The 14862-nt window shown below is 39.6% G+C and overlaps 1 protein-coding gene across 1 annotated transcript; it reads left to right on the top strand.

Moving 5' to 3' along the window:
• Positions 1-3650: 3650 nt before the first annotated feature.
• On the top strand, positions 3651-14114 carry ccnf (cyclin F). The gene is made up of 17 exons (XM_056400576.1): positions 3651-3844; positions 4666-4817; positions 4982-5088; positions 5186-5253; positions 5461-5657; positions 5988-6041; positions 6451-6555; positions 6727-6804; positions 7366-7520; positions 8054-8218; positions 8437-8560; positions 8716-8896; positions 9074-9161; positions 10130-10229; positions 10399-10532; positions 11650-11828; positions 12122-14114. Exons 1-17 carry the CDS (start codon positions 3832-3834, stop codon positions 12574-12576), a joined length of 2355 nt encoding a protein of 784 aa, XP_056256551.1. The 5' UTR covers positions 3651-3831; the 3' UTR covers positions 12577-14114.
• The last annotated feature ends 748 nt before the right edge of the window (positions 14115-14862 follow it).

Raw genomic sequence — 14862 nt, 5'->3', positions numbered from 1 at the left:
CTTGGTCTGTGATTTTGTAGTTTATAACTTGTGGAGAAACTTTGTATTAAACTACTTTACTCACTTACTAGATTATTCAGAATGGTCCAAAGTGTATGAGCAGTATGCTTTATCCTGATAGACCTGGATGAACCTCCAGACAGGGCTGAAAATACAGAAGACAGATGGGGAGTGGATAGTGAAAAGACAATAGACTGACACTGTTGTGACTCTTTTGAAAAAACCCATTTGCTTGATGAGAGCACCTGAGCTTCCCCTGTGCTTGAAATTTCGATGCTGTATATAGACCCATTGCCATGTGCTGCCCTGCCAGCTTGGATAACTTGGTCAGGTACCCAGTGACATGAGGGATGCTTTGGTTGTTTTGAAAACAGACTGTCCAGTACCGAGCAGAATGAATGACACCCCCTACTGGCAAAATTATAAAAGAGGCAAACTACCCTCATAATGACAAAAGATATTCTGTGTGTTATTAACCTAAAAGACGGGTAAAACCGCTCAGTTCACTGGGAGCTTATTTTCTTTATTTGTTAAGCATGAAAACATTTTATCATTCACTGGTAACTATGCTGGGAATCGGCTGTGGGTGTGGAGGGAACAGTGTTTATGTCTGGATAAAGGGTGGGGAGGCCAGCAGGGGCAAAGTGCAGATGGGGTGGAAGTGGTCAGTTGGATTTCTAGGGTCAGCAGAGATTACAGGAAACCAGATGGGAGCAACTCATCCGCCTCCCAATCTCCAGGACTTGGCTTCAGGCCCAAGAGCTATTTGGCGTTTATCATACTTTGCATTATACAAAACTGACATCAGTTTAATTTGCAGCAGGCAGCAAAACATGACACTATGAAATCTGGATTTGAGCCATACTGGGGCCTGATGACTCTATTTATGTTTTATTCAAATTCCTGACTAACAGCATCTGCGTATCTAATGAGTCGCTGCCTGCTGTTGGCTCCAAATCATACCTTTGTAGTAGGATGGAGTTACATTTCAATTCCTCCTTAACTACTAAAACAGCTGGAGACAGGTGTAAATTGAAATCACACATGCTTGGCTAGACAGTCAAATTAAATCAAAAACAAAATTTAATTAAAATGCAGTCTGAATGTAGGTATTGTAATAAAATCAAATGTGATGAAAAGCTATTGGATATCTGGATGAGTAAGAATAGGAGACATTGCAAACTGCCAATGGACAAAAAATAATTGCAAAGTTTGCTCTATTCCCGCATGAATCACCTCTTTTACTTCCAATCTCCTCTTAATTTGTCATCTGCTGTGTCACTCTGTCTCTCTCTATCTTAAATGTCAGTGTGTCAGTCCGCAAAAGCTTTTTCAAAAAACTATTTTCTGCTGTGTGTTTCATTAATTAATACCTTACTGCATGAGGGGCAGCTCTTATGAATAAACTGCTCAGGCGTAAAGTTGTCACTCTTGCATCTACTTCTCAGATCAAACTCAATGACTTCCTGTAGGAGGCAGCATTTTTATAACAACACATCTTTTCAGTGAAATTATGCTGAGAAATAATGGATGCATGGGGAAAGAAATGATAGACTTGGACTTCATAATTTTGTGAGCGCATGGAGTATGATTTTATTGCTATAATTATTTTCAATTTAGGTTAAACGCACCAAGCAATTTCTTTTCCCTATAGACATTGCTGGTCACTTTGTGTTTTACCGAGAAACTGGTTGTGATGGGTCGGAGTTTCTATGGAAACAGTGACTGCATCCAATCGAGGATGTCACAGCCTCTGCCCTGTTTGAGGTCAACCTGTTACGAGATAATTTGATTATACAACAATTTTAGGATCTCATGCTTCAACTGCCACAGAAAAAAATAGCTGAATTGTATTTTCTTAATTTCATTCACGCATCTAAATTCATATTTATAGAAGAAGAAGCCAAGAAGTTCTCGATTGACTTGCCTTATTGAAATGAGTTTTGGATATTTATAAATTATATTAGATGTTTTTAGATTTACCCTTAAAAAAAATTCTTCTATTCTTCTCAAGGGCAACTATTGTGTGGTAGAGGTAATGTTGAACACTAGCACGTATAGGTGATAATGAGATCGGATCAGTTGGTGATCAATAAACAGTCTGAAAGGAACAAATGATTACTTGTGGTAGTGTACTCTCTTTCTTTATGACCCTCCTGTAAAGACCAGCAATTAAGTGGACACTATTCAGCCAAGAGAGCAGTCTACTTATTCCCAATGGGGATCCAACATAATGGCCTTAATCATCATGTAATTTCCTCAAAGGCAGCTGCGTCACAGGTTGAAACCAATTTGTTGCTTTATTCGTTTACATCTCTGCGTGGTCACACAAATATTGATGAATTAATAAGCTTTATGTGTGTGTGTGTGTGTGTGTGTGTGAGAGAGACAGAGAGAGAGAGAGAGAGCGAGAGAAAGAGAAGGAGAGAGGTGGGCAAAAGGTCACAGCCCCCAAAATAATGATTTCTTATTCTTCTCCTTTACATGGAACACATCAATAATCTTGTTTGCTCAACCAGGGTTTTCATTCTTTTGCATAACCTTTGTTCATACTTACTTAGGTTTTCTTTGGGCTTCTCTTTATTTCCCTATAACCCTTCCGGGACCTTTGCAATGTAATGTGCGTTTCCTTGTTTTTATATCTTGTGTCTTGTGGCACAGTCTGCAAAAATGTTAATGTGCCTTCAGGCTTTTAGCAGAATATTTCAATTTTCTGTCCTACTCTTAATCATACTTTGGTACATTGGTGCAATTTCTCTACCTGAGAGGCTGATGTGTTACAAATGTGGGTGACATACAATTTAAAATGTAGCCTACATTTGTTATGTCAGATTTTAGAGACACAACACAATAACGTGGGCCGAGTGGGCAATTAGTGGGGGTTTCATTGATAAGATTTTATACAGATGATTAACTAAAGAATCGTTGAGGCAGCAGTTTCAATCACACATAGAGCTAATGAAATAAGATTAGAGCTAAATAAGCCAAATTGTTTATTTGTTTATTTGTAGCTCTTTAGCTCTTTAGGCCTGAACAGATAAAAATCCATTGATACATGCTTTAAGAGCAAACAGTTTATTGCTTTTTCAGCCAACATTTGCTCTCTATGTGTGTGCTAAGGACAGACACAAGCTAGATCACTTTAAATCATATTGTGGCACAGGGACCCAGTGTTCAAAGCACTTTCTCAGCTAGTTGAGTGGGAGTTCAACTGGTGGAATCTGACTGTGCGCCTGTCTCTTTAAACAGGGTACCTTTAAACTTTATTTTCTGTTCAACTACATGTCCCACAATCCACAGTAAATAGGTGGTTCTGTGGACGTACTTCATAATCAGGTCAACCAATCATAAACATTCACTGGCGAGCGCGTACTTCGAAATTGCGTTACGTTGTCCAATGATCTTCTGATGTTTTGCAGTTTATAAACTGTGACCAATCAGTGCCACTGATGCTCACGCTGACCAATCAAAAGACCATTATGGGATAGATGGGCGTCAACATGCGTAACCAATAAGATTGAATGTGGAGTTTAAACGGTGAGCGCGGGCGGTCCTAGAGTAGCTGTGGGGCGGGTCGACCAAGTGGGGACGCGTGCTTGAATTTGAATTCAAGTTAGAACTAACTACTTGTTAAGTTATTAGTCAACTACTACAGCACAACACAGGTAGTGAGCTATATTGTAACACTATCTATCTTGATACTTGAAATAGTACGCAAGTTTGTATGCGTGTAATAGTATCGTTAGTATCGCCTCAACGTTTAAATCACTGCTCGGTGTTGTAGCTAACGTAACAGGCATCGCTGGTTGAGGAGAGATCCCTTCACTTGCAATGAAAGCGGGCGGTAAGTAACTTAAACTGACCTTTTCTACCATAAATATAGTAATCATATAATGTATAACGAGTGTTTGTGAGTCTGAATTACATTTTTGCAATTTGACAGAGTTAGCACTGGTAACTAGCTACTAGCCAGCAGAAACGTTAACCGGGGTAGCCATGGATTCCTCCTGTAAGTTACTTTAGTTTCAAATGGATTAATGTTGGCAGTATTTATATAAAACGTGTCTCCTTTAGGCATTTAAGCGTTTGTGGTGATTAAAGACTAACATATAATGTTAAACTTCATGAAACCTGGTCGTAACGTAACGTTAGTTGTATTTGAACCACAGGAGGGAAATTTGGGCGCTCACTTGGTTCCCAGTCAGATATGCTCAGCTCACCGTCGTTAGAAAGCTGTCAGTGCTTACAAGAATTTATTATATGATGTTGTATGCTTATTCTTATACGTCTGGGGTAATCATCTCTCCATGAAATTAGATATTTTCGAATTCAAACAGAGGTTTGTCTAGACCACACGGAGATAACTTAACTTACGTTAGTCGTTTTGAATGTGGAGCCATAATCTTCATCTTGGTGTGGTTTACTACCAGCTAACATACTAACAGGCTACTGGCCTGCTTTAAATGAACTGCAAATATTGGTTTGACATTAATGTGAGAATTAGTTTGCCAGCTTTGCACAAAGATGTGAAATGCTTTTGTGTGTGTCTGTAGGTCTGTATCTGCTGTTTCCTGCTCTGAATGTGAGAATAATGCTGAAGGATGGAAAACTGCTTGTTGAAAATATATCAATTGTCTAACTTTTAATTCCATTTTCTTTCAATAGTCCACTGCCGTTGTTCAAAATGCTACTCGGTTCCAGCACGGAAACGGGTCCGTAAGCGATCTCCAGCCCTAACTTTGCTATCTCTACCTGAGGAAGTCCTCCTCTGTGTGATCCAGTGCCTCTCTGCTGAGGACCTGCTGTCAGTCAGAGCAGTGAGTTAACATACTGTACACACTGTCATACTCCTCCACAACCTCTAGCATGTATGTGCCATGCCATCCCAGATTTCTTCTGGTTTGGCATCTTATGACCACTTGATGCGATGGATCAGATGGCTCCTTTGTTTTAGGACTAATTGTCTTAACGTCTGTTACAGGTTCACTCCCAGCTGCGGGACATTGTTGACAACCACTCCAGTGTATGGGCCAGGGTCAGTTTCAGGGACACATGGCCATCCCCCAACACTTTATGGCTATTTGAGAGGTATGGCCATTTCTGTCATTCAAAACAAACAAATAAATTGTCTATTGTTTTTCTTCTGTATGGGTTTTTTTAACTTGAAATCTCTCTCCTCCTTCAGAGCTGCGGAAAAAGGGAATTTTGAAGCTGCTGTGAAGCTAGGCATTGCTTATTTGTACAATGAAGGACGTAAGTTAAACATTCCACAACTTCCTAATTCAACCATTTACCTCCTTTAATTATGTGGGTTGATTTTCTTTTAGTACATGTAACATCTATTTTACAAAATGATTCTGGTTAAATTAAGGTCAAATAAAAATAGGAGACATAAAACAGTCTTGATGAATGCTGTAAGTGATTACAGCTCTTGACTTGTACCTTGTTTCTCTCCATTAGCGTTGTTGAGTGATGAGGGACGAGCAGATGTATGTGGTCGTAAAGCCTCCCATTTCTTCAGCCTGGCAGAGAGCCTGCGCTCTCCCACAGCAGATCCCTTCATCTGGGTGTTCATCCGTCCACCGTGGTCACCCACTGGCAGCTGCTGCAAGGCCGTGGTGTTTGACCGTCTCAAGGCTGAATGTGACAGCAACATGGTATGTTTTGCTACTGCCAGTTTAGAGGACAGGCAGATGTCCTTTTTTTTTCTTTTTTTTTTTTTTTTTTTTTTTTTTTTTTTTTTTGAAGCAACCTTGATGGAGCATTGAGCAGCATTTAATTTTGGCTTGTGTCAACAATTGATAAGCTCCAATAATATTCCTAAAGCTTTCCTTTTCTGTTTTTGTTAATGCAAGTTTGAGGTCAATGGCAGTGAGTATATAATAAATATAAATGCTTTAGGAAGATTAAGCAGGTTATTACTTTTCTCTGACCATTGAATATTTCAAGTGTTCATCAGTGTTTTTTTTCTTTTCTTGCTTCTATAGGAAAAGAGGGGGCCCCTATTACACTGTTTGGCCAGAGTTTTGCATCTGTTTGAAGTGAGTATGAAAAGGACACTGAATCTGACTGTCTGGGTGTGGTTAGCTCAGTTTCTATTCGCCTGTAATCAAAAGTGTACAGCTTTATGCTTCTGTCACAGAGGGCCATCCGACTAGTCATGAGCAGCACAGATTCTTCTGTCTTCATATAACACAGCTGTGGTTTTACGTTCCCTGTTGAATCTATTCATTCGCAGCTCTGTTGTGCTTTATTATTTAATAGTATGACAAATGATTTAATGCAGCTTAAACAGATTTGGTTTCCAGGATCTTTACACACAAGCCTTTATGTATAGATGAGGAAATGTGAGACAATGACAGTTTTCCTAGTGTGCAGGGAAAAAATATTTTGTCAGTTTATTGTGTAAGATCTGTCTTTCACCTCTGTAATCCTGTTACCTTTTTCCAGGAGGATGAAAGACGCTCAGATGCCATATCTATGCTGGAAGAGTCTTCGCAGGCTGGCTGTCTACAGAGCTCCTACCTGTTGTGGGAACACAACCGTAAAACAGCTGTGAGTCTGAATTTCCCATTTTGTGTCCTTCTCAGAGATACCCCTGGAAACATTGACTGTAATGATGAAGACCACTGTCCTCATTTCAAAATCAAACGCACACACATTTGTCTATGGTATTTGAAACTAAAATTGATTAATGTTTTTTTTTTTTCTGTATTTGAATTTCAGATGGCCGATCCAGGCAGGTACCTCCAGTGTGTCCGAACCCTCAGGGACTACGCTGGTAAAGGATGCTGGGAGGCACAGGTGTGTGACTGAAGACAAATTATCATCTTGATGTGTTCTTGTGCATATTCAGTCTTGAGATGGCCCCATGTGTCAGTCTGCAGCTTTATTCTCCCTTGGTTATTCACAAACAAATTTCATAATAATACAAAAGACAGAGAAGTGTTTGTCTTTTGACAGCTTTTCATATGTCATGTGTTTGTTTCATTTCTTTTTTTTAATTTCCCACTCCTCCATTTGTCCACAGTTGGAAGTTGTTCTTAATGAGGAGTTATGACACAGTGTCAAGAGGTCTTGACAGTTGTTGACACCCTTTTTTCCCCCCTCCTCATTGACTTTTAAAGCCCAAGATGCACCACAGAATCACAAAAAAACATGACTCATCTGAGTCACACGATCTGTAATTACAGCAGCAACTCATGCAAAACTCAACCGTATTGTTGTTATTTTGTGTCTGTGTCTGCGTGTGTGTGTGTGTGTGTGTGTGTGTGTGTGTGTGTGTGAATCAATTCAACAAGCTGTCAAACCATTTTAAGCTTTTTTGAAACACGTATTTAACAGTTTGTCTTTTTCTTTCCCCAGCTCTCTTTGGCCAAAGTGTGCAGCAGTGGGAATCCACTGGGTTTAGAGGCAAAGGCCTGCTCTGACTTAGTGGCCCAACTCTTCAATTCCTCTAACCCGGCATCACAACACTGCTCTCAGGGCATCCTCAGACGAGGCATCAAGGACACCATGAGGTACACAGGAACAGAAACTCTACCATGATTAGTCTGTTGGTGCATAATATCTTTGTAGACAATTCAATGTTCCAATTAGAGTCATTGTGATGACTCACTGTGTTTTGATCATCTTAGCTTTCTTTAATGACATTACTAAAGAGGAGATGAAACAGAGCAGAGCAAGTGTGCCAGTCAAAGGTTTCTCAGAGAATAAAATTAAACCTTTTCTCTGTTAAGCAGGGAACATACCACATTTCACACACACTTCAGGCTGATTTCAAGTAATGATTTGGCCAGCATGAATGATTTTTAAGTTCAGATACTGTCTTGCTTGTCCAAGGTGGTTGCAGTTAACTTTTACCCTAGATAAACTTAAACATGAGTGGTGAGGACTTAAATGTTTTGACTCTTACTTCAGTGTAATTAACCACATTTATATTACTTCAATAATATTTTTTCAGCATTTTTTAGACTACAATCTTGACAAATACCAATTTCAATGCACCTGATCTTTGATTTCAACTTGTCTCCCTCTCTTTCTGCCTCTGTAGGTACATTTTGGTGGACTGGCTGGTGGAGGTGACCACCATGAAGGACTTCTCCAGCCTGACGCTCCATGTGACAGTGGGTTGCGTGGACCGCTACCTGTCTCTTCGCTCTGTCCCAAAGGCTCGCCTTCAGTTATTGGGCATCGCCTGCATGGTAGTTTGCACACGGTGAGAATGTGTATTCTCTGAAATGTCCATGTCGTAATATGGTTGAATACTGATTTAGGGATTATGCAAGGACACCAACTTTGAGGCTGGAGGAGATTGAGGCTTTTGGGACGGATAACTAAGTTAATAAACGAAAAATATGCCAATTGAAATGCTTTCTATATGTGCTTTATGACAATGTTTTGTTTTGTTCTTTTTTTTTTTTTTTTTTTTTTCAGATATATTAGTAAAGAAATCCTGACCATACGGGAAGCTGTTTGGCTCACTGACAACACCTACAAATATGAAGACCTGGTTCGAATGATGGGTGAGGTCGTCTCTGTGCTGGAGGGAAAGATCAGGGTGAGTAGGACAAATTTCCCTCTTATTTCCCTCCATTCTCTTGAATGTATGTGCTTAAAGGTATATTTCCCTGCCAAATCTTTTTGGGAATTCAAGCACTGAATTTGAACATTGCAAATGTAAAGAAATGATAATTTCATGGTCTTCCCTTTTAGAGCCCCACACTGCTGGACTATGGGGAGGTGCTACTATCTCTGCTCCCTCTAGAGAGGCGGACCACTCACCTATTTAGTTACATCTGTGAGCTGTCACTGCTCTACTCTGCTCTCTCCACGCCACCACCTGCCAAACTGGCCTGTGCTGCACTACTCCTTACACGAGCACTACATCACTATGGTAATAACACACTGACACACACACACGTACGATGTACGACACGTCCGTTGAAAGGACGCCTCACCCTTTTAACATTGACATAACGCAAATCTTTTCAAACACATAGAATTTTCACCTTAAGTTGAGTGGAAAGTTTATGTTCACTTTGACTTATGTCTGTGGTCTCCCTTTCTGCAGCCCCCATATGGCCCAGCCAGTTAGCTGACTACACAGGCTTCTCCAAGCAAGACCTTGTCTCCCTTTCTGTGCTGCTTTATGTCAAATGGTAAGTTTCTCACAGTGTGTTTTGACTGGATTGGTAGCCAAACAATTTATTTTCCCCATCCTCCTCATCAGCCAGTCTGTCGGGTCAAGGTTGTGGATTTACACAGAGAGAGCATTCAAACCTTTTTCATTGATTCACTTCAAGTGAAGTGATCAGCCATGATGAGATCAGTTATAATGAGATGATTATGTGTTACCATGACCTATTGACTTGTGTTTATTCTGTAAATTAAATGTCCATTAACTGCATTTTGAGGAAGTATAATTTGTACGGAAGTGGATATTATTGTAAAACATTGGAAGATTAAAAGTTGGCTCTAATTATCATCCATACAGTCCACACAAAAGCTAGTAGCCATTGTTGCCAAGGGAAGTTGTATTGATTCTTACAAGTATTTAACAAAACAACTGAATAAGCATCCTTATGACTACACATGTTGTAAACTTGGTTAAATACTTTGTTTTTAGTCAACTCACAACCCTTCACCAAAGGCTATATATTTCATATATTTGTGGTGTCCACTGTGGAAACAACATAAGAACAGAAAAAAATACTCAGACTTGTTTAGGTACTGAGTATTAGTTTAATTTATTCAACCAATACAAATGCATTGTTACTCTAAGCTACAGAAAATGCCACTGAAAACATTGGATGGCCATTAAGGTTTTGAAGTCCAGAGAGCTACAGGGTCATAAAAGACAGTAAGAGGCATTTCTGTGTGTAACCATCAGTGAATCACCAACTAGAAACGTGCCTCAGGTTAAGTCACTTTGATAGGTGAGCGTCGTATTGACAAACTGTAATTCTCAAATGGACAAGTAACAAGATTTGTCCCCAAGAGGTGATTATAGCGATGCAGCAAGCAAAGTGGATCAAACTCAGTAATGTTTTCTTCCACCAACCCCACCCCCCACCCCCCCACTGCCCCACCCCTGCACCCACTCCCTCCCTTCTCTTTCTCTCTTCAGTTTCAGTCAAGATGTTCCCAAAGATTACAGGCATGTGTCTCTGACTGGAGTTAAGCAACGGTTTGAAGATGATGCCTACCAGAACATCAGTAAAGAAAAGGTACTTGATTTTTTTTTTTTTTTTCCATTGCTGGTAATAGGAAAGGTGTTCTCTCTATTGGACATTGATTTTTAAGAAACAAAAACATTTCTAAATTGTAGCACAGAAAGTCTCAGATTGGTTATGTGAATCTAACTGGTCACTGATTTTATTTCATGGCATCCACAAGGTTATGGATTTTAAAGAACTGTGTCAGATCTTGGAGATTCCTGAGGTGGAACCTCAGATGGAGCCTCCCAGCCCCACTGGTCAACCAGCAGACATCCACACCTTCCTCGCCTCTCCATCCAGCACCAACAAGAGGTAAGCCAGTTACTACACAGGTTCCATATTACAACACATTAGAGCTAGGTCGTATTTAAAAAAAAAAAAAAAAAACAACAAAAAAAAAAAAAATACAATAATGGCTTTTAAACATAAACCAAATGTTGCTGTGAAGAACTAGCTATACTATGAGCTATGAACACTGTGCATAATGGAACACAAGCTGCTGGCCCCTAAAAAACTTTACAGGTCCCATTAAATATTTAATCATCATTATTATTTTTTAATTATGTTGTTCGCTGTGAGCTCTCAAGCTTACTTGGGCCACTGAATAGCTGCTACTTTCAAAGCCACTATGGTGTAGTATTAAACATTATGTTCATTATTTTTTAATTTAGCCATAGTTTGCTAATTCTTTTGCAATAAGGGCCTGGACAATTTGGAGAGATGCAATATTAACATTTATTTATTATGGGGTTAATGTGCATGGATTGAGTTTGATTTTACAAATGTTAATATTTTGTGTCCACCCCATGTAATACCAATCTAACCATATTTTTGTGTCACTTGATAATGTGAGTGTGATAAAGTCACGTTATATCCATGGAGGTCAATATTGTGATGTTTATTTTTCATTTGAATTACTGTTCAGAATTCAATCTAACTTAGATGTTTGTGACACAGTTTGACAAAAAAAAATCAGTAAGAATTGGCCAAGCAGACGTTCACTGCTTATTGCACCTACCACCAAAGGTCAAATGATATGGAAACTGTATCAGTTGACTATTAGGCAGCATGTAAGATCAGAAAAGGAGATCCCAGTTGAAAAACCATTCATTTATTATATTCATATACTATAGCTTCCAGCTTTGCAAAATGTACTGTGCAAAAAATCGATAAAACCTTAGTATTTAAGACGGGACTTGAAAGACATGGAAAGAATTCAGTTATGAGAAACAATTAATTAACAGCAAAGTGACCCCTGCCCCCACTGCTACTCTTGCACATTTAGCAGTTCTTATCCTTGCCCAGTCTCCTGTGCTCCGTGACAAACATATTTGTGAACTGTCTTGTCCAGAAGGAGTTTTTGTTTGTGCCATCTGTGAGATGCTCCAATGACTCACTGTCACCCACTGCTTGTCCACTTTTTCCCAAGGAGACGTGATGACAGTATGCAGGCCCACAGAGCCAGCTTTGTGGCCACTCCCACAGCAGAGCTGTCCAATCAGGAGGAGACACTGGTAGGCGACATCCTGGATTGGAGCTTGGATACTTCCTGTTCGGGTTATGAGGGGGACCAGGAGGAAGAGAGCGAGGGAGAGAAAGATGGTGATTGTGAGTGGCTGACCACATTTTTTCCAGTATGACTACTAGCATATAAATAAGCTAATCCATAAATGGATCAAATGCATGTATCAGTCTTCCAGTAGGACATTATGTGATTAGAGATGACTCTGCAGTTGCAATGTCCAGCATAGTAAAAGTACACATAAATTTAGGCCTAATTATTATGCAGGCATTGTCATGGACAAATGTGGATGGATGAAAGTAGCTGTACGGACTGTTACAGCCTGTAGTTTGTATAAAATTTGATCACTGACTCTCTGACATCTCTTGTCTTTCAATAGCCTCGATGATATCTGTCAAACTGCAACCGCTGACAGATGCAGACAGAACATTGGAGCACTGCAGAGCCCTGTCCAGTGATGAAGACAGCTGCTGTGAAGCAGAAAGGGAAGTGAACAAGGATTGCCAAGGCCAGGAACCCCTTTCTTTCTCCACAGACCTTCACAGCTCAGGATACTCCTCTGTCCTCTGTGTTAGCCCCTCATCTACATGCTCCTCGTCCTCCCTCATGCCTTGCACGTTCAAGACCTTTACCACTTCATTGGGTGCAGCTTCTGCTGATGCCCAGCCAGGCTTCCGCCTTTTGGTGCCCATGCAAAGGCCCCGGGGCACCTCCAGCAAACAAGTGAAGAGGAAGAACTCAGCGGCTCATAGTGGAGGTGAGGTGGAAAGGGGAAAAGAAGATGACAGGGAAGAGGACAAGTATTCTACCAATGTGGGGTTTCTGAGCCTATAGACAGTGGTTATTTTAACGGCCCCAGGCTGTTCACAGGCCACCTGTTCAGTCATTATCCTCCAGCACTTTCCTTTAGTTCTCGACGCCGTTCCTCACCCCTGTCAGTCTGGATTGGTCCGTCAATTGACAGAAGATCAAGATGCCTTGAGGTTTCAGACAAGTAAGGGAAAATAAATATCTAAAGATGAAATATCTAGAAACTTGCCTTTCTATTACATTGCATTTCATTTACATGTTTACAGATATGGCGCAATAAAATACCTCCCATGAACCTAGACTCACAGTCAGCTCTCAAACCACTGGAACATAACTTGACTTTCCTCAGGACCCTGGTACAATGGGTGCTATTTCTGTTGTTTTACAGGCTTCTACAACAACCTATCTCAGATCATGTTAGATAGTTGGGAAAGAACCTCCCAGACTTGTTTGGGGGGCAATAAGTTCATTGTTATGACCATATTTTGAAAAACATAGCTACCATGTTATTGTGACCATGTTATTGTGATTGTTTTGGTTATCTTAGTCTCTGATATGCACTGTCTATACAAGGATCTATATTGTATTTGGTGAATGTCATTAATAAGCGACTACTCTGTCATAGTTGATGAAAATGTGTATCTGAAGCCTAAAAAAATGTATGATTTCTTGTTCAGTTTTGTCCTAAGTTCTACATGTGTTTGCCAAAGGTACAGTGGTGTCATTTGTGTTTTCAGGGCATCTACTTAAAAAGAAACGGAGCTGTGAAATGAGTCTTTTAGTAGTCTGCATCTTCTGCAGTCTTGTACATATACACCACTTGTGCTGTTAAGTATTCTAATCCCATCAGGAACACCAGCTGGATATTAAGATGTTACCTGTTGAGATATTGACACTATTTTCAGTAAGGTGTGCTTCTAATGGGACTAGTCAAGAATCACCAGCAGGTTGACTATTGTAAGTGTTTGGTGCTTCACACTCATTAAATTATGAGCTCAGAAGCAATGAGCCACCTGATGCAACAGGAAATTCTTAACATGCTGACAAGTTTTACCCAGTTTTCTTCCCATCTGAATTAGGTCTAGCACTTTTATCGTCACAGGAGGAGCACAATTCAATTAAATGTGACCATTTTTATGCTTGAACAATCAATACTAAAGTATTTTTGAATGGATTTGTTTTGCCTCCTTGGAGAGAAGTGGAAGCTCAGACACTAAAGGAAAATTATTACTTGATGGGATTTTGAAAGTACTTTATGCCTACTCCAGGACACAGAGTATACAATATCTAAATGCTTGTGACTGACTGTAAATACATTTTTAAACTGTTACTTCAGACTGGTTATCGCCTGTGTTTTATAAATGTACATAGTACTATATGTATAAATGGAAAAAAAGAAAAAACATGCCACTACTACTTGAAATTGTATTTGCTTCATTCCAAAAAGGCAGTGTTTGTTGTGAAATGTCTGTTTTTCTACAGTACAGTGTTTCCTCATTAGACATGTGATGTGAATATGTAATTTTTGTATTGAGTTCAAATAAAACAAGCCATCATGCACATTTCTTTGTGATGTTACTTTTCATGCCACCACTCACATGGAGTTTAATTTGTAATAGATTTACACCAAATTCTTCCCATGTTAGTTTCAAGCAAGACTGAGTTTAGAGATAGGAATCTCATGGACTATTTCAGTGTGCTGTATTATTTTCTGACCAAGCTGTTTTTCTTGGACCATGAGAATCATAACCAACAATAAAAAGAAAGCATGCCAGACAAGTTATCATTAAATGGAGCAGTTCTGTCAAGAAAGTTCCTTAATCAACAGTTGCCTATAAATTCAACACAACTAATTTTTAACCATCTATCCCGGATCCTTATCTCTTTTCCCTATAATTACCACATTGCATGGTTCTACCAGGAAGGTCTAAATGTTTTTAAATCTCCCTTCTTGCAGTGTGGAAAGGGCTTTAAAACAGCATTTAGACTTTGAAAAACTAGGACTCTTTTTTTCCTACAGAATTTATACTGAATCCTGGTTGACAAGCACTGTGTCTAAAAGTAGTAAAATAGGCCTTAAATATATGCAAGAGTAGTGAGACTTCAAATTTATTACAGTTTAGTAATTAATTTAAAACAGAAAGGCTTTGTTACAAACTGGAGCTGTGGAATTTGAAAGATGTTGGTGTTCTGTTTCAGTGGTAGAGGAAGTAAAACTTGTACTTAGGTACAGTACTTGAGTAAATGTACAGTTACATTCCACCACTGCACTACTGAGATGCATTATGGGGATTGTAGGACCCAGCCAAT

The sequence above is a fragment of the Seriola aureovittata genome, chromosome 17, assembly GCF_021018895.1.
Source record: "Seriola aureovittata isolate HTS-2021-v1 ecotype China chromosome 17, ASM2101889v1, whole genome shotgun sequence".
In the NCBI taxonomy this organism is placed as follows: domain Eukaryota; kingdom Metazoa; phylum Chordata; class Actinopteri; order Carangiformes; family Carangidae; genus Seriola; species Seriola aureovittata.
The sequence above is the reverse complement of the archived record's forward strand: the minus strand, read 5'-3'. Positions and strand labels throughout refer to the sequence as shown.

Excerpts from the sequence above, each read along its gene's own strand:
- ccnf (XM_056400576.1), top strand. Across the intron at positions 6,042-6,450 it reads GAGTTTTGCATCTGTTTGAA|GAGGATGAAAGACGCTCAGA; the intron begins GTGAGTATGAAA and ends ACCTTTTTCCAG. Across the intron at positions 7,521-8,053 it reads GGCATCAAGGACACCATGAG|GTACATTTTGGTGGACTGGC; the intron begins GTACACAGGAAC and ends CTGCCTCTGTAG.